Source organism: Bombina bombina, chromosome 8 (assembly GCF_027579735.1).
Source record: "Bombina bombina isolate aBomBom1 chromosome 8, aBomBom1.pri, whole genome shotgun sequence".
NCBI classification, from domain to species: domain Eukaryota; kingdom Metazoa; phylum Chordata; class Amphibia; order Anura; family Bombinatoridae; genus Bombina; species Bombina bombina.
Window position 1 is genome coordinate 41820553 of NC_069506.1, and position 24411 is coordinate 41844963.

At 34.2% G+C, this 24411-nt stretch overlaps 1 protein-coding gene across 1 annotated transcript in view; it reads right to left on the bottom strand.

The window, feature by feature from the left end:
- Nucleotides 1–24411, bottom strand: part of PRDM16 (PR/SET domain 16) — a 65129-nt gene that overhangs the window by 18199 nt on the left and 22519 nt on the right. The window contains exons 6-11 of the mRNA XM_053690342.1: nt 22455–23856; nt 17678–17765; nt 12022–12191; nt 10585–10662; nt 3703–3872; nt 1589–1763 (exon numbers count right to left, since the gene is read on the bottom strand). Coding sequence (XP_053546317.1) covers nt 1589–1763; nt 3703–3872; nt 10585–10662; nt 12022–12191; nt 17678–17765; nt 22455–23856 — 2083 coding nt within the window. The remainder of the gene's footprint in view (nt 1–1588; nt 1764–3702; nt 3873–10584; nt 10663–12021; nt 12192–17677; nt 17766–22454; nt 23857–24411) is intronic.

The following is a 24411-nucleotide window of genomic DNA, read 5'->3' on the forward strand; positions in this document are numbered from 1 at the left end:
ATGATTGGTTGTGCGTGGGCGTTTAATGTTAAATTCTGCCAGCAGTATTCTGTCCACAAGAGGCGAGCTGCGGTGGACAGGGACGCATATGTACACCCCTATCCGCAGTAGCTTGATAAATCGAGCCCTATATGGCAGCAGTTTTGCAAGAATGTTATCCATTTGCAAGATAACTAGATGAAAGTACTATTTCCTGATACATAGTGCTCCAGATGCCTACCTAGGTATCTGTTTAACAAAGAATACAATGGGAACAAATCAAATTTTATAATAGAAGTAAATTGGAAACTTTTTTAAAATAATATGATCTGTCTGCATCACAAAATAACATTTTTGGGTTTCATATCACTTTAATACTGAAATTATACCTCACTATTTTGAGACTGATGATGAATCAAAGTGTCTAAGTGGGTAGAGATCTTGTATACAAAAATATAAAATTGCTAAAATAATATTCTTCTATTTTTTTCTATTTATACATTATTTATTTAGAAAGGTAACACAAAATAAGTAGGGTTTCCCAAGGCAAACTAATATTATGGTCAGTGTTAAGACTAACAGCATTTAGTAATACTGGAATAAAGTTAATCTTAATCATATTCTATTTTTACTATAAATTCACCTACTTAAGGCAAGCCAACAGCAGATCAAACAGAACAGCTACGGCAGCACTCAAAGCATCCCCCCTATTAGTGACTGCCAAAACACATCTGCCATTGATTAATTGTGCAGAATACTATTGGGATTCTGCAGTGCCTTTTTGTAACTGATGGTAATTTTCAATTTATGTGCACAAAACAGATTTAGTCCCTCCGTGTTCACATATAGTATTCTAATCTGGAATTCATCATCTAATTTTTCAACCGATATGTTTTCAACTAAAATTACTGAATGATCTCCAGTGACCCATATCTCTCAACTGGTTTTATAAACAAAATATTTCCCTAGATTGAATTTCTTGTTTTTTAACACTCCTTTACTTTATATCTTCCTTTCTCTCATTATTCCATAACATAGACACAGTCTGAGTCTTTATTTCTAATATTTCTGCTTATGAGATTGAGCTTAGCAGAAGACACCCAACTGCAGCATCTGTTAACTATTTCCAAGGTTCCAACTGGACTTTCTAATTGGGATAATAGGAAACAATTAAGATTAACAATTAAGTGCAATGCAAATAAAAACATCTTTGATGTCTGATGTGAAAACATTGTAGCATTTTCCTTGTATTATTTCTGCATTACATTATATGATTTATGTTTTGCACCTGGTGGTCTATTCTGAGCTGTCCAGCCTTAACAAAAAATGTGTAAAACTGGCAGCATCTTTCTATGCAGCTGGCTTTTAACACCAAGGTCCGTTTTCATTTAACTTACCATGATCAAACATCACATTGCAATTTAAAGCACATATTGCTTGGTTTAGCACATTGATCTATATCTATCTAGCTAGACATAGTGTGGTGTCTCATTGTTTATACATTGTTTAAATGTGCCAAATAACTCTGAATCATTAAGGAAATGAAGTAACGTAAAGAATAGTTGGGTATCTCATAAACAATGTTTTTTTTCTGTCTTTCTTTGGTTACCTTTTATCTGCTAGACTTGAAGCTTGATTCAGCTCACTGTTTGCAATAAAGTTTCGGATTTCCGAGAAATAAGAATCTTCTTTCTCGTCTAAAAGTGCATGGTTTTCTGATTCAGAATTTGGTGAGGAGACACTGGTCCCATGATGGTTAGTAATGACTCCAGAGTGTTGACTCACTAGACAGGAAATAAGGAACCAGAAAAAAGAGTCAGTCACAGAATCAAATATCACTTAAATAACTCTATAGGGAACAGAGGAATATTAGTACAATAAACCAATTGTTAAGCCTTTATTAAGTAAAGTGTTACAACTATTTAAATACATTTTTTCATCAAGTGTTATTGAGAAACCAGTTAAGATCTTTCATTGCTTGCTTGACCTTCATGGTGGACGGAGATGCTTGGGAACTCTTCCATTAGCATGAGGACTGTCATCACCACCAACGTTTTTTTTATTACCCCACTTTGTAAAATAATAATGTTAGATGAAAAAAAAAATTGAACCACAATTTGACAGAATGTTTTATCGTAATTTAAGCATATGCATTATGAATACAAAATGTAATTTTAAATGAAAATCTGTCAACTCATTTATTCAGTTATTTATTTATGTATATATTCGTTATTTAACTTACTTGAGAGAATTCCAGTGTTAACATCCTTATTCAATTAGTTACATATTTTAAAGCGTATGTCAAACACAAGTTAATAAAGTTACAAAACATACTATAAAATTAATAAAAAGTCCAAAATACAACAACGGATAAGCTACTTATAACCATTTTAATAAATTACACTTGTGAGATCACTAGTAACAAACCGATTATGGCGATACATTTCTCTCAAGTTTTGGTAGGTGGGTTTGGTTGTATATAGTCAGCAAGTCAGTTATTAGAGCGATATTATACACTAGATTTTTCTTTTTATGAATGTTTTCTAAATGATCCATTTATATAGCCAATCTGGGAGTTTTTTGTAACAATGTATAGTTTTGCTTATTTTTTCATAACATTGTGCTGGTTTTCAGACTCCTAACCAAGCCCCAAAGTGTCAGATGTATACATGCGTTTACAGACCACTCCTGTTTGTCTAATCTGTCTTTTCATATGCAGGGAAGGGGGGGGGTTGTTCTCAGCCCCTTTCACTGGGTGTTCCAGCTAATCTCATCAACAGTGCTAAACTGGTAGCTTCTAAGTAAGTTTTTAAAAGGTTTTATACTGGATTTTTAGATCAGTATCTGAGCATTTATATCTGTTCTTTATAGCAGTGTCTATTACATGCAGTTATATGAAAATTTGTGTATACTGCCCCTTGTGTTTTTTGTTTTCAAGTATTCATTGTTCACACACAATTAAGAAGGGTTTAATCCATTGACCTAAATCCATAATATGATAAAATTACTTGTTAAAGAAGCCTGTCAACTATGTGATGTATTTATTAGACTTTTGCAGCCCAGAGATATGTGTCAGAATCTTTTGTAATGAATATTCGGGGAAATTGGCTTCACTATACGGTAATAATTTTATTTTAAACTAAACGAATACTGAATATTCGTAGAACATTTAGATTTATTTTCATTAAACAAATATAAATGTTCATAAGCTACAGGGGACAAATTTCATCTGTAGCTTATACTTACCTTTAGCAAGCTGGAGAGCCACACTAACCCAGCGGACTCCAAGGCCTGCACTAAAGAACCTCCTCCTTTAGTGCAGGACCTGGGAGTTGCCCCTTTAAGGCTTTGTGAAGAAGAGGAGAAGTTTAGCTCAGCTCTCCAGCGCTCTAAAGGATAAGTATTTAACCTCTTCTTTGTTAAAGAAAACAAATGAATACTGACAAATTTCGTTTTTTTTGTTTTCTTTAAAATTTCGTTGATGCATTCATTCGGATATTTGTTTCTTTAAACAACGTTAATTTTGTCTTTTGTTACAAATTTGCATTTATAACCAAATTAATGCACATCTCTAGTATTTATTCTTTTTATTTATTAATGTTAATTATAATAATAATAATTTAGAAAATAATTCTAAGATACACAAAATAACATAAATATGCACTTTAAGTGCAACATGATGAATTTAATTAGTGTCAAAAATTATTTTGATATCATTTTTACCTGGAACATTCTCATGTTCATGTTTCTTAAGATGTCGGTCTAAGTTTGTTTGCTGCCCGAAACACCTGTTGCACAAGTGACATTTAAAAGGTTTTTCTTTGTTGTGAATGTTCCGAACATGTCGTTGAAGATTTGAAGAAATGCTGAATGACCGATCACAATATTTACATCTGTCAGAATAAATACATAAATGAATAAACACAAAAATAAATAAAAAAGAATAAGACAACAAAAGACATTTGGAATCCTTGGGGGGTTGGGATTTATTATACAGGACCCTCGAAATACAATGGGGCTACTACATTTATAATTTCTTAGATGTGTTTATAAACTCTGTTGCAATAGGTGGGAATATAAAAACAAAGTCATACAAAATGGCCTTTTAATGCCATTTAATATATTTTAGGGTCCTGAACAAAGGCTCATTTTGTACGATAGAATTTTGCCAAAACAAATGTCAATATTAAAGGGACGTGAAACCCATTTTTTTTTATTTCTGTTTCAGATAAAGCATAGATTTTAAAGCTACTTTCCAATTTATTTCTATTATCAATTTTGATTCATTCTGTTAGTATTTTTTGTTAAAGAAGCAGCAATGCACTACTGGGAGATAAACCAATAACAAGAGGCAACTATGTGCAGCCACCAATCAGCAGCTAGCGCTCAGCTCCTGGGCCTACCTAGGTATGATTTTTAACAAGGGATACAAAGAGAACTAAGCAAATTAGACCATAGAAGTAATTTGGAAAGTTGTTTAAAATGGTATGTTCTGTCTGAATAATGAAGGAAACATTTTGGGTTTCATGTCCCTTTAACACACCTGTAATGTTATCTTCATGCTACTAGAGAGAAATCTAATGTATTGAGTAGCAATTAACTTGCAATCTTACTTGGCATTAAAGAGGTTCGCATTGCCTGCAATGTATGCTGTTTTATAACTGAGGAAGAGATTCATTTTTTAAACATATGTCTTTTAATAATTTTTCCGAAATATTGCATTCTTCCTCTAAATTAGTTAGTATATGACATATTTTCTAGTTAATCTTTGGCAAGTAACTTGACCTAATGGATTACATATTGCTTGCTTAAATGGACAGTATACTGTATTTTTTTCCCTTAATGTGTTTCCAATGAGTTGTTATACCTGCTGCAGAGTATAAAATATATGAGAAATTGCTTCTTTAGTTTGTTTTTGGATATGAAATAGCTGTTTTTGTTCTTTGAAACCACAACCCATTAAAATTGGTTGAGCTTGCAGAGCAATTAGATCCCCCTTATTTTATAACGTTTTGTACACATACATGATTCTTTATACTATCTCTGCCTGTATACTAAAGCACAATACTAAGAGAAAATGATTTAACATTAACATTTTATTGCTTTTCTCTCCTAACCAGTATTCTCTCCAGTTTTTTGAAAGGCCTAACAGTGAAACCGTTAATTAGAGCAAATAGCAAACACTACACGATGCAGACTGCAAGGTTTGGTTCCCTTCACTGCTGGGCTGCTTACAAAACTGGCCTTAGAGGTAACACTGCTCCTAACCCCCACTGGTAGTGCAATTTCTTCTTCTGGATATGTTTACCAATGCTTATCTATAACCAATACTTCAGTATAGAAATGTTCAGTATAGGAACGGATACCAGTGGCAAAATCAGGTATTTTAAATGCTGAAATAAAGGTAAAGACGATAGTTGTAAACAATTTAATATATTCCAGCAGATAAAATGGATCACTGGGAACAAATTAAATTAAATTAAATTCAGTATGAACATATTCAATTTGACTTTCTTCTTGTGCTATTCATTGTTGAAGAGAATACCTAGATAGGTAGTGTGTATGTGTCTGGAGAACTAAATGGCAATATTTTTGCAAGAATGCTTTTGAGCATTAGATGGTAGCTGTGTATACAAACTGTTAAAAACATTCTTGTAAAACTGCTACAATATAGTGCTACAGACTCAAGCAAGCTCCTGAGCCTACCTACTTCCTTTTTAACAAAGTATACCAAGGTGGGTTTCAGGTTCTTTAAAAATAAATTATTGGACATTGATTAAAAAAAAAAAATTAAAGAAACTTTAAAGTAATAAAGACTTGATGCAAATATAGTCACATTTGTACTTGAATGTAGTTTTTAGCTTAGGAAATCGATAGTTTGCTGATTGGTGGCTACATTTAGACACCAATCAGAAAGTACTACCTAGGTGCTGAACCAAAAATGGGCCGGCTACTGTGCTTACATTCTTGCTTTTTCAAATAAAGATACCAGGAGAACGAAGAAAATGTGATAATTGGAGTAAATTAGAAAGTTGCTTAAAATTGCGTGCTCTATCTGAATCATGAAAGTTTCATTTTGACTAGACTGTCCCTTTAAAATCCAGTCATTAGGATGTTGAAAAAAGGGCATTATTTCTGAGGGATATAAAAGAAAATATATCTAGTCATGTGTTTGCCCTTAGACCAATCACCCATCTGAGAATTTCCGAACGTTATGGTGTTTGTGGTTTTGTGTGTGCATGACTATGAATTCTCAATCCTTTTATTACACATATTATTCAATGATTGCATAACAAATGTAAATTTAAAGAAGGGGTTTTTTTTAGAACTTATTAGTGGAATTTAATTACGTTACCACAATATGGTTTACACATTTTTCCAACTTGTTATTTAATATATTATTCTAGGATTCTAGAACAAAAGCTAATATAAAAGATCATATATAGGAATTTAATTACACAGCCACAATATGTTTGGTCTCTAGTGCAAAATGTTACTCATAACTTTAATTGTCAAAAAGCATAAGTATAATTTTTCACACCACGACATGAAAGAAATTTACATGAAGTATTATATTAAAAAAAATATATAATTTTTTTTTTTTTTTGGAAGGAAAAGCTTGTACGGATACTATGTTTTTTTCTTTTGTTAACTCAAGATGGGGAGTTGGTACTTTGGACTACTCACACTTAAAATGCAACACCAAATAAATTATCCATACAAATATTAATTCTCTACAGTTTATGAAATATATGTACCTCTCAGTTATCATTGGCCCATTTTTTGCTTATGTTAATTATAAAAATTGAAAATAGTTTAGCCTTTCACACTGTAGCTTTTTTTATAAAATGATATGGTTCTTTTTAAGCTTTTTTGTATGATATGATTTATCTATTCTTTATTCAAGCCTTAGACCATCAGTTGCCCACTACTGCAGTAAATACCGTAAAGCACTAATTTGGCAAGTGTATAGTTGTCAACATAAGCAGATACCTATTGTGCAGAACATTTTTGTCAATGGCATGTTTGCTGGGCTAATTTGTTGAAAGGTATCATCTGCTACAAAAGAGCACACTGGTAATCCACTAGGTATAATGGTGTGTACCGTAGGGACAGTAAACCCAAAATCAAATTTTCAATATAGGGCTAGATAACGAGTGGTGCGCGCAAGTGAAAATGGGTATGTTGCAGCTCTTTGCGCTCATCAGAAGTGGCGTGCATATTACAGGTTGAAAGAAAACTTGATCATTCAAGCGGAATTGAATTTAACGTGCGTCAGGTTAGCCCAACTTCAGAGCTTGGGTTAACTGTTATGCGAAACTAAAAAGCTGCACAAAATAAATTAAAAATACATTTAAAAGTCCAGCTACACTCATAATAACACTATCTAATAAACATTTTTTTTTTTTAATTCCAAACATTTCGGTCTCTATACTGACACCTTACTCAATGGTAGCAATCCAACTGAAGAGACAGCAGTGTTTCTATACCTATTTATAATCATATACACCCCGGTCAATGTGATCTGTTCAAGTGAGTGCACTTTCTACAGATTGCTATATATAGAAATCGATATATATTTTACCAAAACACACACACACACACACACACACACACACACACACACACACATATATATATTAGAATAAATAGAACATATTCTGCTATGTAACAAACGTTTGAATGTGAAATATTAATATTTCATGTCAGGTTAGTGCATTAGAAAAAACATAATCGGGTTTGTACAACTTGTTGAGTGTTTTGTTTCCACTTTTCACGTTCCATTGAAATCTATGGGGGAATATGTTAATGCAGTTGCAATATTTGAAGTTTGGCATTGGCGTGTCGGGCTACTGTTCATGCCAAAACATTTTACTTTCAACTTTTAATATACCCCTACCCAACGCATGCAAAAAGCTTACTTCTAGAAGCGTTAGCACACGAGCAGGAGCGATACATATTGCTCCACTCGTAATCTAGTCAATAATGATTAAACATAGTTTAAAAGAAATCAAAAGATGCTTAAATGTATTATTTATTATGTCCTATTTTTCCACTCCCCCAGAGAGGCATAAAAGAGCAAAAATAAAATACTTTTATGAGCATTGTATTATTACACTGTTTCATATATAGTACTTTGTGTTTAATTCCTGCAAGTTATAGTCAACTATACTAAACACATCTGGTGAGCCAATGACAAGAGACATGTGCATAGCCACCAATCACCAGCTAGCTCCCAGTAGTGAATTTCTGCTCCTGAATCTACCTCCTGCTCTTTTTAAATTACAAAAGTTTAATTTTGTCTTTCCTGTCCATTTCAGTATGCTACATGCTACACAATGATTTCTTAACCTAAAATATAATTTCCATTTGATCTCTGATTGACCAATGCCAATGGAGAACATTATATCCCCCATTTAGAAAAATGACATTGGAGTAGACTTATTAAGAGGTGAATGTCCCAATCGGTTGAGCTTGCCACTGATATTTATGAAGCAGTGGTTTACTTTAAACAATGACTTCCTAAACCCTCCCCCCCAGATAAAAATCACCTTGTACTGATTTTACTGGGGCGATTAACAAGCCCTGCTCTTGTGCAATTGGGTGCTTAAGAAAAGGGAGCAGCATTGCACAAGCGGATGCTCGTGCAATGGTGAATATAATTAACAAATGTGCCTCACAATTTGTAATCTCTGATGGAGAGGTTCACTACATGTTCACCTTGTCCGTTCGATCAATGATAAATCTACCCCATAGCCGAGTTCTAAAATTCTTCAGTCCAAGCATTTAAGACAGAAACGTTCGACCTGCCAATAATGAAGCTTTGCCAAATAACTGCAAATAATATTGCCAAAAACAAAATTAATGTTGCCTATAATACAAATGTTTCAGAATCTGTAAAGAACAGGAATATTGTTATATATGGTGTCTGTTTTCTTCTTTTCATCAAAATAGAAGACATAAAAATAATAGTTTTTACAGCAATGACTGCCCTTACAGCCAAAAAAGACCCAAGTTATACATCTCCCATCAGTCATAACACGAGTCCATTTTTGTTGTTCATATCCAGAGATTTTTTTTCTCTCTTTTATTTTTCTATGTATCCCTAACTGAGCTTTCTGAATTGGCAAAAGTTAACAAGTAAAATACCCAGACAAATGCATTTTTTAATTCCAAGCAATCACTGACCTGAGTTTCACCAGATAGAGTAGACATTCACAAAACAAACTTTCAAAACAATTAAGCTGACATTCAGAGTTGTCAGACAGCAAAAGAAATCAATGATAATTAAATTGTTCTATAAACATACCATCAGATCCCAAGAGTGCTATTACAATGCTATATTCTCCAGAAGTCAATCTTCTACTGTAGTGTTACACAAAACACATATCTTAGTTCTCTGGGCAAGGACCAGGCAAAATAAATCATGTAAATTTCCTAGACATTCTTCTTCTCCTTTTTTGGGTATGTATATTACTAAGTGATTTTATACTATTCAATGCATATAGCCTACGTCACAAATACTCCCAGGATTGATATCTGGTAATATTAGTTTTTAAAAAAAAACTTTTTCTTTTTAACAGGATTAATTATTGTTTCTCAAATTTAAGACGCCAATGAAAATAATAAAATGACATCAATAAACAGATAACAAAATGTTTGATTGTCTTAAACATCCATTACAATGATGTGGTAATTCAAAAAGCTTTTGTTCCAAAAAAATGACAATAGGTTTTAGAGAAACAGTTGGTTTTATATAAATTACGTATCAGGGAAGTGTGGCTTGTCTCAGAGATCTACAGAGGGAATTTTGGTGAGTAAAAAACTGATTGAAAAACACACAACTGTAAATACAGTTAAAGGAAATTTGTAAACAAAAACACTAACTCTTTTAGGTGGCGAACTGAAATCATCCCGATCCGATTTGCAATGTTGCCGACAGCGTATGCAGTCGGCATTTAGCGAGGTTGAGCAGACATGATTCGCTACAGCAAATCATGTCTGCTCAACCTTTGGTAAATCTACCCCGTAGAGTCAAAATTGAGTAATGAAACTAATACAACATTATCATCTGGGTACTCCTTGCTAATTATCATATGTGCCTTTTGCTAATGCCCATTGGTTAATATGTATTTCCGACTAATAAGCATAATGAGCATAAGTAGGAGGTAAATGTAAGCCAATCAGCATTGCTAGAACATACAGAAGAAATACCAACCTATTAGATTCAGTTTACATTTAAATTGTAACAGCTTCACATTTATCTGAGGGAGGATCAGATGGATAACTATGGAGAAAATTGACATATCTAAGATCATTTAAAAGGTCTGCTCTCCCACCCGTTTCATCAGTATTCAGTACTTCCATTATAGCTAGGGATTCTGGGTACATATGTAAATATGGCTCCTTAATCAAGAATCCAAGATTCTAAGGATATGTTTGAAAAACAGAAGAGGAACCTTCACTCACCCTACAAGGCATATCGCCGAAATAACCGAATACAATTCACTTCTTATATGCTGCCACTATAAATGATCCAAAACACAAAACATATTAAGAATAAATGTTTTAGATGAAAATATAGTAGATATATAATTTTGTTACCTGTAAGGTTGTTCTCCCGTGTGAGTCCTGAGATGTCTGGTCAGATTTGCGGATCTTGGAAAGATCTTACCACAGTACCTTTTTTTTAATAATAAAAATATGTTTAAAAACTTATTTTAGAATTTGTGAAAAACAGATTTACATCAATATTGTCTAAAAACACTTCAAAAATAAAAAAGGCGACTTACATCTTTTTAAATAGAATTCTATATTATTGAATAAAAATGTAACAAATATGATATCACACCAAATCTATTTGTGAAACCTCGACACCTTATCATAAAAGGACCTGAAACCCCAATTTTTTCTTTCATGGTCCAGATAGAACATGCAATTTTAAGCAATTTTCCAATTTATTTCTAGTAGCAAATGTGCTTCATTCTCTTGATATTCTTTGTTGAAGGATCAGCAATGCACTATTGGTAGCTAGCTGAACACATTGGCTGAGCCAATGACAAGAGACATATATGTGCAGTCACAAATCACCAGCTAGTTCCCAGTAGTGCATTGGTGATCCTGAGTCTGCAAAGAATCGAAAGAGAATGAAGCAAACTAGATAACAAAAGTAATTTGAAGGGTTGCTTAATATTGCATGTCCTGAATCATAAAAGTTTAATTTGGAATTTATTGTCCATTTAAATTGTCACTACCTGTGTTATTTTTTGACTACAGAAGGAAATGGTTCTAAAAAATATTTGTTCTCCATTCCCTATAATAGATTCTGTGACACATCCATAAAAAAATGGGTACATATTAGGGATGGTCAAATGTTTTGAAACATTCCAAAAATGAAACAAACTGTAACACATTTATTCACTGTTTCAAATTTTGAATGTTTGTACAACACTCCAACATTCATTTAATGTAATAGTATTTCAATTGATTTCTTTAAATAAAATATTCAATTCAATTTTTTTTAATAATTTGATTTGAATTATGCAATATTCTAATTAAAAAAATTAAAATAGATATATTTGTAATAGTATTTCTAATGCTTTCTTTAAATGTAATATTCAAATGGTGCAATATTCAAAATAGAAAAATTCAAACTGATATATTTGTATCAATTTACTAAATTCCCTACAACATGATCTATTGAACTTCTGAATAGTATTTGTTAAATTGAATGTTACATTTGAAATTTCGAATGTGGATATTCAATCTAATTATGAACCTTCGAAAATGAAAGTACCATTCGAAAACCGGAAATAATGTTAAATTATCGAATTTTAATAGATTTTCATTCTTAACAACATTCGATTGTCCAAAACTAATGTCGTCAGGACTATTCGTTCTGCACATTCGCCCATCCTTTGTATGTATCCACTAATTGTGTCCCAATAGCTTTTATATTATAACATTTATTTATTTTATATAAGCTTTCTTATTACACAACACAATTAAATGCAGTCAATAAAGTTAATTCTTGTACTTTACCTGCATGTATAGCGTTCCTTTCCTTTTCGTAATATTGAATCTGATAAAGTTGGGGGTGGGGAGCGAAAATTAAAAGGATGGTGCGGAAGAGGTTGTAAGGAACTTCCTGTGTCTGCTTTTAAGTTAGCAAAACTCTCCAACTTTTCAGTCATGTTTTCGATTGCTGACATCTACAAATATTGATATATAGCACAAATTAAAATAGAAGAATTTAATGTACATGAAAGCAAAACTGTCTAGTTATGGAGTATGAATAAAACTGTTATACTTATGATCCTGGCATTGTCTTATAGTTAAAGGGGACATTTAACCCTTTAACAACAGTCAAAGTGCTATGGTTAAGTAATAGTGCTGGTATCGCTGACTGTGTCAATTTTTTTTAAAATGTATTTTTTATCTGAATCATGAAGGAAACGTTTTGGGTTTCATATCCCTTTAATGAAATCTTATGAAAAAACTGCTTTTTTGCTACTCTGAGCATGTCCGCACTTGGCAAACATGCCCACAATTTATGACATATCCAAAAAGTGAATAGCCAATGGGATTACATTTAAAAACAGTTTTATTTATGGACACAAATCCGTAGCATAATTCCATCAGAAAAAAACTTAAAACTCATTAATTAATACAATCACTGATTTTAACTATAATGTCATTTTAATCATAGATACCTTCAATATGTGCTTTTATGGAACTGCGTGTAAACTGAGCAATTGCTGAAATATAATGGTCTGATTAAAAAAAAAAAATACATTACAACTGAACTACAAGTCTTTGCTGGTATTTATATTTTTAATTTATATCAGTTGTGATTTATTTCTAACATGGATGATAGATATTTTCTATTATCTGTACATTTTTAATAATACAAGATCTGTTGTTAAAGGACCAGTCAAAACAGGAGATTTGCATTATCAACAAATGCAAGATAACAAGACAATGCAATAGCACAAAGGGGTAGATTTATCAATGTCTGTCCGACATGATACGCTGTAGCGTGTCATGTCAGACAGACATCGCTGAATGCATTTATCATTGCATTTATTTATCATTGCACAAGCAGTTCACCAGAATCAGCCCGATCGTATAGGATCAGGCGGATTGAAGACCGCAGCCTCAGAGGCAGCAGACAAGTTATCTTTAGACCGCTGCTTCATAACGGCTGTTTCTGCGGAAACAAGGGGAATAAGGGCCATTCGGCCCTTGTTAAATCTACCCCTTAGTCTGAACTTCAAATGAATAGTAGAATTTTTTTTCCTGACAATTTTAAAATTATGTCTATTTCCACTCTCCCTGTACCATGTGACAGCCATCAGCCAATCACAAATGCATACACGTACCACGTGACAACCATCAGCCAATCACAAATGCGCTTATTCTGTGAATTCTTGCACATGCTCAGTAGGAGCTGGTGACTCAAAAAGTTTAAATATAAAAAGACTGCACTTTTTTTTAATGGAAGTAAATTGTACAGTTGTTTAAAATTGCCTGCTCTATCTGGATAATGAAAGTTTAATTTTGACTTGAGTGTCCCTTTAAATTTTCTTACAACTCATAGAAGTTCTCCATAGAATATATTGCTGGATAGAAAAAAATTTGAATTGGTGCCAAGTAGAGAGTATAGGACAAAGTGAAAAAGCGGAAAATGAGAGGAAACCATACATCAAATAATAGATGCCCTATTGTACAGCAAGGGCTGACCTTTTGCACATTTACAATGCATTAAAGTAGACTCCAGGGATATATGCAGCCAAGACATTGTTTTTAAAGATACCATTATTAAAAAGCTGTTGTAATTACCAAATATAATTTGCAGTAGTTTGGCAGTTGTTCATAAAACCTTGTTTAACATTGTAATTAAATGTTAGGGATTTAAATCAACAGATTTATGCCCAGCTGAGTTTACAGGCTGAAGATACAAATATACAATATAAAAACCTGCAGTGGTTTAACCCTAAGTGATCATTTTCAGGCCATTAAAAATCAAAGTAGTAACAAAATATAAATGTGATTTTGTCACCAGCAAAGCACGAGAGGATAAGGTTATTGCAATATCTCTAAACATGCAGTACTATATAATGTCCAGTAGGGTGAGATAAAATATCACTTTGGATTTAATATATCACCAATTAAGCACTGCATTGAAAAAGGGTTGCAATACTCCAAAATTGTTATTGTTTAAAAAGATAGATAATCCCTTTATTACCCATTCCCCAGTTTTGCACAACCCAACATGGTTATATTAATACACTTTTTACCTCTGTGATTTACCTTGTAGCTAAGCCTCTGTAGACTTCCCCCTTATCACATGACTATTTATTTATTATCTATTGACTTGCATTTTAGCCAATTAGTGCAGTGTCAGCCACAACTCCACAGGAGAGAGCACAATGTTATCTATATGGTCCACATGAACTAGCAGTCTCTTGTTGTGAAAAGCTAATAAAAAAGCATGTGATAAGAGGCTGTCTGTAGTGGCTTAGAAACAGTCAGAAATGTAGAGGTTTAAATGTTATAAAGTATATTAATATAACAATGTTGGTTGTGCAAAGCTGGGGAATGGATAGTAAAGGCGTTATTAATCTTTTTAAACAATAACCATTTTGGTGTAGCCTGTCCCATTCAAACTGTAATTGTGCTGTTGTAAAAGTAATAGGTTATAAAGTAATCTATGACTAAGCGCTATATTTAGAATGAAACACGTTAGATGCTGCATCCTTGGCCTCTATTTATCAAAGTCTGGGGGACCTGATCCGACAGTGCGGATCAGGTCAGCCAGACCTCGCTGAATACGGAGAGCAATACGCTCTCCGTATTCAGCATTGCACCAGCAGCTCACAAGAGCTGCTGGTGCAACGCCGCCTCCTGCAGAATCGCGGCCAATCGGCCACCAGCAGGGGGGTGTCAATCAACCCGATCGTACTCGCTCAGGTGGAATTGCGGCGATATCTGTCTTGATAGATATGCCCTCATGTGTGTGTTTTAATAATTATTGATTAAAATGTTTATTTATTTTTAAACACTGGTATTACAAGTGCAGTCACTATTTTTCAAATGTTACCCTAAAATAGTTAAAGGGACAGGTAACACCTTTTGATTTTTAATATAAAACTTCTAGTTATGCACAGTAAAACAACAAGTGATTTAGTTTTCAAAATGACTGTCTTTCTAATTCTCGAAACTAAAAATGGACACAACAGACTTCTCAAAGTAAACCCTGTTACATAGATTTCCCTAATTGGTTTCAGCAGATAAAAACTGCAAAATAATGCAGTTTATAGTAACATAGTGACTATGGCTATCCTTGTCTTCTGTATAAGCAAGCCTGGACTGGCAAATGGTGGATGAAGTTTATCTATTAATAAAACAATTGCAGCAAACAAGAGAATTTGTTTTAAAAGTGTTCAGACTTAACTATTTTATTTTATAGCAATACAACAGAAATGTCTTATAATTACAAGGTCAGAGGCTATTTCATATAACTGTTAATAAACAGAATGGCTTTCACAAGACCCGCAAACCAAAATAAAAAAATAAAAAAGATTAAAAACACACACATTTTATGAATGTTACAAAGATGTAATTGTTCAGGCACTGCCTATCGCTGTGAAATCTTTTAAGAATATAATGTGATTTCAATGTTTTGCTGTGAGACTAGTTCAGCTTGTGATATCAATCACCCTTTCTTTGCATAATATTTATTCTGCAACTTATCCTTTGGTGAATAGGTGGCAGTCTTGTCTGAGACTAGTTATATCTGCTTTAAAAAAAAGACGGAGACTCTTCCTGAGACCAGTCTACCATTATTAAGTTCTACATGATATCAGATCATTTACAAGCAGATCTCCCAACTATTCTGAGTAAGACAAACACAGGATATTCCTGGCGGGTCAAGAACCATTATCCAGTCATATAGAAGGAAAATCAGTGGAAGTTATTAACTAAACTCGTGCAGTGGTGTAAAACAATGAGGGAACTATGTTTAGCAATAAAATAAGTCTCCATCCAGCTTTCTCAAACCAGTTAGTAAAACAATATATTTTGGCTCCAATGGAAAATGAAGATAACTAAAGCTAAAATATAATTTTATGTCTGAAAAATTGTAGTAAAAAAAATCCACTGTACATTCATTATGTTTTGCTAATTTGTCCTTTATTTTAAAAGGGCAGTGGACTCAAAATGAAACTTCCGTAAATTCAACTAGAGCAACTTTAAACAACTTTACAACTTATATTATCAAATTTAAAAAACTATGCAATGTTTGTAACAATGTTATACATTGTTGCAAACACTAATGCCATAATAAATACTTGTTCACACTCCTAAACCCTTATCAGCTTACCTAGGTTTACTTTTCAACAAAGTAAACCTAGAACTAAGTAAATTTGGCAATAGAATTAAACAGGAACATTTCTTTAACAATTCATGGTCTATCTAAACCCTGAAAATATAATTTTCACTTTACTGTCCTTTCAACTCTGAAAACTATCTATCTATCTATCTATCTATCTATCTATCTATCTATATATCTATCCATCTATCTATCTATCTATCTATCTATCTATCTATATATCTATCATCTATCCATCTATCTATCTATCGAAATCCAATTGATCATGCACTCACCACATTAGATCATCTGCCAGGGTGCTGTAATGTTATGAAACAAATTCGCTGGGCTTTCATCAGTTCATAAAGTCTTGAAAAATTATGATGTTTCGGGTCAACACAGTGTCCCTTCCTTAAACCCATCCTTTGGCACTGTGTTGCCCTGAAAGCATCACATTGTAATAAAAAACATTTTTAAATTGATGAAAGCCCAGTGAGTGCTTTATTTGGCAAGATTAATTTCTCTATCTATCAAGTATTCATAGCCTTGAATTTGATATACAGTATATATCCACCTCTCTCTATCTCTCTATCTATCTACCTCTATCTATCTATCCCTCTCTCTATCCATCTATCTCTCTATCCATCTATCCATCCATCTATCTATCTATCTATCTATCTATCTATCTATCTATCTATCTATCTATCTCTATCCCTCTCTCTATCAATCTATCTCTCTATCCATCTCTATCTATCTATCTATCTATCTATCTATCTATCTATCTATCTATCTATCTATCTATCTGTCTTTCTATATCTATCTATCTATCTATCTATCTATTGATCTATCTATCTATCTATCTATCTGTCTGTCTATCTATTTATCTACATTTAAATATACGTTTAATGCTATTTTTGAGGACAAATGTCCAGTATATTTAAAATAAAAAACTACTTAGACATGTCTGCTGAGGCTCATAGAAAGGTAAAACTGCTAGACTCAGTACCAGTCATATTAAAGAAAAGGAATTAAACAGGTTAAATATTTGTTGTTATGAAATAATGTTACATAAAACAGTTGTTATAGCTTTACTGCAAGAAGGAAGAAACGCATGTTTGCGTACAGCACATACAGATATATTCATACTCATTGGCTGATTGGAGCAGCTCCTACTAAAATGCAGGTAGACAAGGACAAGCCTTTACAAAAGCAATAGAATATGAGATTTCCTGGAAAAAAAAAATGCTTCTTTTGCTGCAACAAAGTAAACATGACATGTCCTTTTAGCTATATTTTTTTATTATTCATTATTATATGAACAATTACCTGTGGGTGAAAAAGCAGGGGGGTTGGCCGTAAGTATTTATCCTTCAGAGACCCCACAGGGTCTGTCACTTTCCGCTTTTCCACCCTGCTGGACAACAACACAAAGGGTTACATACCCACAGAGTACAAAGATAATAATATTATGATTTTAAACAAAAACAATGAATCTCTCAAACATTAACCCTTTCCTGCACTTAGGACGTTCCATGGCGTCCCAACTGCATTGGGCATTAGTGCCATTATGACGGCAAGGAACGTCCTAGCCGCTTGGCTGTCCTGAAGCCATAGCGGCTTGGTAAATGGGATTGTGGGCTGGAGGGCATGCGAAGCGTCATAGGCACTCCCCCCTGACCCCATCCCATCATTGAAATCACGCCAACTTAGTTACGATGTAGAAAAATTAGCTCCATCAGGAAAGGGTTAAAACACACACAGAATTCTGTTTTTATATTTATTTTGCATTGTTTTTCATGAAACTGGAACTACAATTTTTTTTAAATAATTTTTTTATGTTAAAAAGACATGTTAATGTAAAGTTTATTACATGAATGTTCTTTGATATATGTGTTTAAACAGAGCAAAGAGGTTACTTAAAGGGTTAATCTCCCACTCAGGTGCTGCAGAGTGCTCTGTGTAATGAGCAGGACATTGTCAATTAGGAGTGGCATATGTGTTCAGCTACAAATCAACTATTAGACCCTGCCCATATTTGGCTTGGTAGAAAGATTAGTGTGCAAGAATAATTATGAATTTAACCCTGTCACTGAGGTAAAACATACTGTATATATACAAAAGGACATTTCTGTAAGAATAAAATTAGGTAACTGCAAAAAAAATCTAACCATTTCATTTTCAAACAAATTAAAGAAAAAAGTAGATTAGCAGGCAAAGAGCACTTACAAGCAAGCACGTAAAGAAATTTCATTCCAGAAAGGAACAATAAAACAAAGTGTTATACATAGGGTTGCCAGGTGTCTTGTAAAGTAAATCGGACAGTCCATTATTTTAGCAAGCTGTCCGGAAAAATGTTCACAGAAATACTGGACATGTCATATTTTCTTTTTTGTTTTTAACCCCTTAACGACCAGGACATACCATGTATGTTGCCAGTCGTTAAGGGTTTCCTTGCTAACAATATTGTACCCTCCCGCCACCCTTCTAGTCTCCAGAAATAGTGCAGCGAGACAGCGCTATTTATAATGCAATCCCCATTAAAAGTCCAGCGACGTACTGGGGTTAAGTACCTGAGTGTCTGCTAAATGTTTTGGCCTCCTATGCCTCAACACATTACTAATATGGAGCAGAATAAAGTAAAGGGCAGTCAAGGGGTCAGATCACTACTGTTTCCGGGTTTTATTGTCAGCCAAAGAGGTAAAATTATTTATTTGTATCTTACAGACAGCCAAGGGGTAAAATGACTGCTGAGTTGTGAAAAATATACATTGTGGGATCATGGGTGTCCGCAGGAAATTTTCCAAGGGGGGTGTGTGCAAAAAATAGCATATCTTAAACAGTACAATAATATCAATGTAGACAAATACATGTTTTTGTTATAGAAACGTTCTCAGATTACTGGCATTAGTGGTCAGAGGCAAACAGCTGGGTGCTGGAATAATAGAATCAAAATAACAGAAGTACTGAATTAGTTAAAAAAATTAAAATACTTGCAGCTCACAAGTAAGTTTTGAAGTTTTTTTCCCTATATTGAAACACATAAAGTTGCAGGTTTGCTGGTGTAAAAACGACATACTGTAACAGATTGCCCTTTATTAGAGTATACTGAATCTTTTTCCATGTATGGCAAACTATAATAGTACCGTGGAACTGCCTTCTCTGAGAGAGAAAGAGAGTTTGCATGTGTTTGTGTGCATGTATAATACACCTGTTGTGATCAAATCTTTCCACCTTCATGGGAATAAATAGATAGATGATAGATAAATAGATAGATTGACAAACAGACAGAGAGACAGAGAGATAGATGCAAGATAGATAGATGGATAGATAGAAAGACAGATAGATATATGATAGATAGATAAATAGGCAGATAGATAGATAGAAAGACAGACAGACAGAGAGATAGATGATAGATAAATAGATAGATAGATACTGTATATGAATGTGAAGGCTGTGAATACTTGTTTATTACAGGTTTTGGATAAATCTGCTCATGAAAACTTTGTTGTAGAATGAGGACCTAGAGAGTCACACTTTCTGAATACTACACCATTGAAAAGAATGCAGCAAGACACATATGGAGCCTACAATCACATCATGTACTTCACTATGCTACTCTCTTTGCTGCTTAGCCTGCTAAAAAATCCCTCTTTCTTAAAGGGACATGAAACCCAAAATATATTTCTTTCATGATTCAGATAGAGAATACCATTTTAAACAACTTTCAAATTTACTTCTATTATATAATTTGTATCATATGTTCAGCCACCAATCAGCAGCTACTGAGCCTAATTTAATATGCTTTTAAAGAAAGGATATCTAGATAATGAAGCAAATTAGATAAAAGAAGTACATTGTAAAGTTTTTTAAAATAGCATGCTCTTTCTAAATTATGAAATAATTTGGGTTTTATGTCCCTTTAAAATCTTGACAAGACTGTAGCTGTGATGTCTGTCAGACCCTGCATTGTAGACCAGAGTTGCTAGGGGGAGGGAGTTTCTACCAGTGAAAGTAGAGAGGCAAAATAAGGAGGAGGGAACATCAACCCTTGAGGAGCACAGCAACAGGAAAGGGGAATGTAAAAGTGGACAGTAGCTTCTTTGTCCTTACACCATAAATAACTATTAGAGGGATATAAAATTATATAAGCTTTATATTATGGAGTACATTTAGCTCAGTCCCTTCAGCAGTTTCCCATGAGCAGAGCCAGGAGAGAGACCTCTGCTGCTGGAGTTTAATAAAACAGCAAAATTTCAGGGGGGCATTTGTCTCCCCCTCTTGCCCCCCTCTCCGGACGCCCATGGGTGGGATCAAGAGTGGGGCATAAAGTAGTGCTTTTATGGTGTTGTGTGACCCTAGCTACCATTGTGCCCCGTCACAACAGATTTCCAGTATTTTTGTGGAGGACGGCTGGCAACCCTAGTTATACAAGAGGTTTTTTTGTGCTGCAATTCAACCAACGTGCAAATAAAAAATAGCAACAAAAAAAAAAGAAGCAGAGAATACAGGAGAATGTGCTGCACAGACTTTTTGTGTTGCAATTTAACCAACCTAAAATAAAAAGAAAAACCCTTGTGGATACAAGTGCTGGTTGTGCTGTGCAAATACAGGAGCTGGTTGTGGCGCGCAGATACAGGAGCTGGTTGTGGCGCGCAGATACAGGAGCTGGTTGTGCCGCGCAGATACAGGAGCTGGTTGTGCCGCGCAGATAAAGGAGCTGGTTGTCTTTGGCATATTTAAAAAGTATATCTTATATTTAAATGGATTCATGTCTTATTGAATTATCATAATACCATCCGTTTAAAATAAAAAAAGCTGTTCAATTTCACTGAAATATATATTGTAAATTGACATAGTTTGTGCTATATGGATGTTATCTTGTCTCTTGCAAGTCAGCTCGCAATCAGCAATGGACTGCTAATCTGGTACACAGCTTGTGAGCCAATCAGAGGTACATTTGTATATAGTTCTGTTCACGCAATAATGGGAATAACAAGTCATAGTTTTCTAATTTTTATTATTTTACCAAGGTTCCCAAGTGTGGATCTGTCATGATTTGGGAGCTCCGCCCCACTGTTTCTCTTGCAGCTTTCCTTTTCTTTTAAATGTTGCAGTTTCCTTAAAGATAACCCAGAATCCCCTCTCTACATACCCAACTCCAACCACTTTTTGACCAACTCCACCCATTGATTAGTCAACCTGCCCATGAAACTCCCAAAACCCTGACAGTCTGCCCAATGTTATCTGCCACAATCCTCCGTTGCACGTTATAGGCCTCTCTGTCCCGAAAGCCCTCTCTCAAGGAGGTGTGATTTACCTTGTGAAAACACACCAAACACTTTGGACTGAGAAAATCTCATCAACAGTATTTCAATTTCTCATAAAACACTTTCTGTTTTGCTCAATTGACCATTTAAACAACCCCCCCCCCCCCCCTCCAAAAAAAAGAAAACATTTTGGCTTCTTTGAATAATATATATTGGCTATTTATACAGCTTTTTTAATGTTTAGGGTTAGCACATATAAACATGTTAATAAACACCTCATCATATTTATAAAAAGTAAAAAAAATAAAAAAATAGCTTAATCATTACTATTATACTATGAAAACTAAAATTTGATCCACACATTGTTAAGCTTTTTTTTTTTACAAAATTCTCCATTATAATCTAGTAATATTTTTGAAGATAAATTATTAGGTAACATTTTCTAAAAAATTGTGATCGATCTCTAAAGTTTTAATACATTTGCCCATGAGAGGTTAACCCCTAATAGATTGACTTGAAATATAAACATTAGTAAACTCAATAATTTCCTTAAAACTCTGATCTATTACAAGGAACAGCTTATAGCATGTTATTTACAATATTCCTAATGCATCATGGTGAGAACATTTCCTGCAAATCAATGAGTTAACATCCTTGTTTTATTTATGGGCACTATCTTGCAATGACAGTCAAATGATTGGAACATCCTGTGCTAAGTGCATTCACAATATAGAAGAACCTTTTTTTTAGATGCACACAACACAATAGCTACTACTCTATTGACATATATCATAATCTAAACATTTCTAACATATTTAAATAAGTCATGTTAATACCTGTATATGGGATCCATGAAAAATGGTGAAGGTTTTGCGTAGTGAAGAGGTGGCTGTTGTGGTAGCTGAGGCTGAGGGATTTTTGAAAGCATATCATTTGCCATCAATTTTCTGTCACCATATATATGGTTCTTCCTATTTTCCCTTGCCCCATTGTGACTAGCTCTACTTCTGTTGCCAATACTGAGGTCCAATGGCTGCTCCTCCCCTGAGGACTGTGATGGCAAAACCTTGGGTGGTAGTAAGGCTGGCTTAATCTCTTTTGGTTTGGTTGTGAGATCAAATGGTGACTCTGAGCTAGTGCTGCCAACTTTCTGATGGTCCCTGGGTGACTTTGGTTCAGCTTTTACCAATAAATTATGATTCATTGTCCTGTCAGTAAAAGCTGGGTACAAAGAATGTGGAAAGTTAGGAAGAAATTGAAAAGGGAACATGGAGTGATAGGGCAGTGAAGCCATTTTCTTTTCTTGCATCCCCATAAATCCAGGTCCAAAATATTTTTCAGCTATAGAGGCAATGGCTTTAATAGAGTCATTGGCTGCTCCCATTGTTGGAAGTAGCTGCTCCTCTGGCGGGGGAAAAAAGGAATGTTGTGAATAGAAAAAGGGCCGTTCACCTATGTTATTATTAGAACTAGTGGACACAGAACTGCTTACAACATCTTGTTTATTTTCTATTGTTTTACTTTTTTCCTTGTTTTTGTCCCTTTCACTGTCTACATCACTGTCTAAGTCCGACCCAGTCCCAGTGGTAGTATCCAAATCAGTCCCAGATGTTGTGTTGACATCTTCAAAATCACTACCATCCGAGAGATCACTGCTCCTGGATTTATGTTTTTCCATGTAGGAATTTTCCATGCTGCTATCAAACTTTTCCTCTAGTGGCACCTGCTGATTGTTGTTCATTGTGGACATTAGAGGGAGTGAAGGATTTCCTATAGGACTAGGAAGCTTTGCCTCTCTTGTATGATTTAAAGGACTTTTGAGTAGAGGAGAAGGAGGTAATAATGGAGGTCTGGGATACAAAGATGGAGGAAAAATTCCTGGAAACCCAGGTGCCAGGGATGGAAAAGGATGTGGGGCTGGGGAAAAAGCAAGGTTACCAGGATGCGCCCTAGAAGTAAAGTAATCATTAAAAGCAAGGCTAGAATGATTAATGTTTGGTGGATGTTTAGACTTATCCATTAAGGAGCTAGCTGTCAAGGGCAAACCTGGAGCAAAAAGTCCACCAGGATTATAATGGTTTTTGCCTTCACAGAAACGACGGTGCTTGTTTAGCGAAGAGGTAGTGCTGAACATCTGTCCGCAGTCCTTGCACTTAATTTGCGTGCGACAGTCTGCATGCATCCTTTTATGGCGACAAAGGTTGGAGAACTGTGTGTACGATTTATGGCAGACCTCACCTGGAACACCAACAGAAACCAAAACAAAAACAATATAAAATAAAAATAAACCAACTGAGTGAAACCATATATGTACTTTATCTTTTTTTTGTTCCAAACATTTTACTAAAATCACTATACAATGAATTAAAAGCAAGAGCACAAAACAAGGACTGCAAGAAAATAATCTAATGGTATCATTAAGAACAACGAATAAAGTTGGAACATTCTAAATCTGAATTCTTTCTGTCTCTCATAGCAGGATATATTCAAGACAGTAGGAAAATAAATCACATTATTTAATCAGGTTCACTGTTGCTTAATGTCACTATAAATGAGCTATCATGTCTTTGTGGGAGTCCATAAATATTTCTAGAGGAATTTAAAACTTCCAAATGGAGTGAAACATGTTTGGCTTGTACGGAATATCTGCCAAATATTATATTCAGCCCATAGTTTACTTTTAAAAAAGAAAATTAATTATAAACACACTTTTACACATTATGTTTTAAAAAAAAAATAATATAATTATAAAACAAAACTCTGTAGACACCATTCTTTGCACAACTTTTCAAT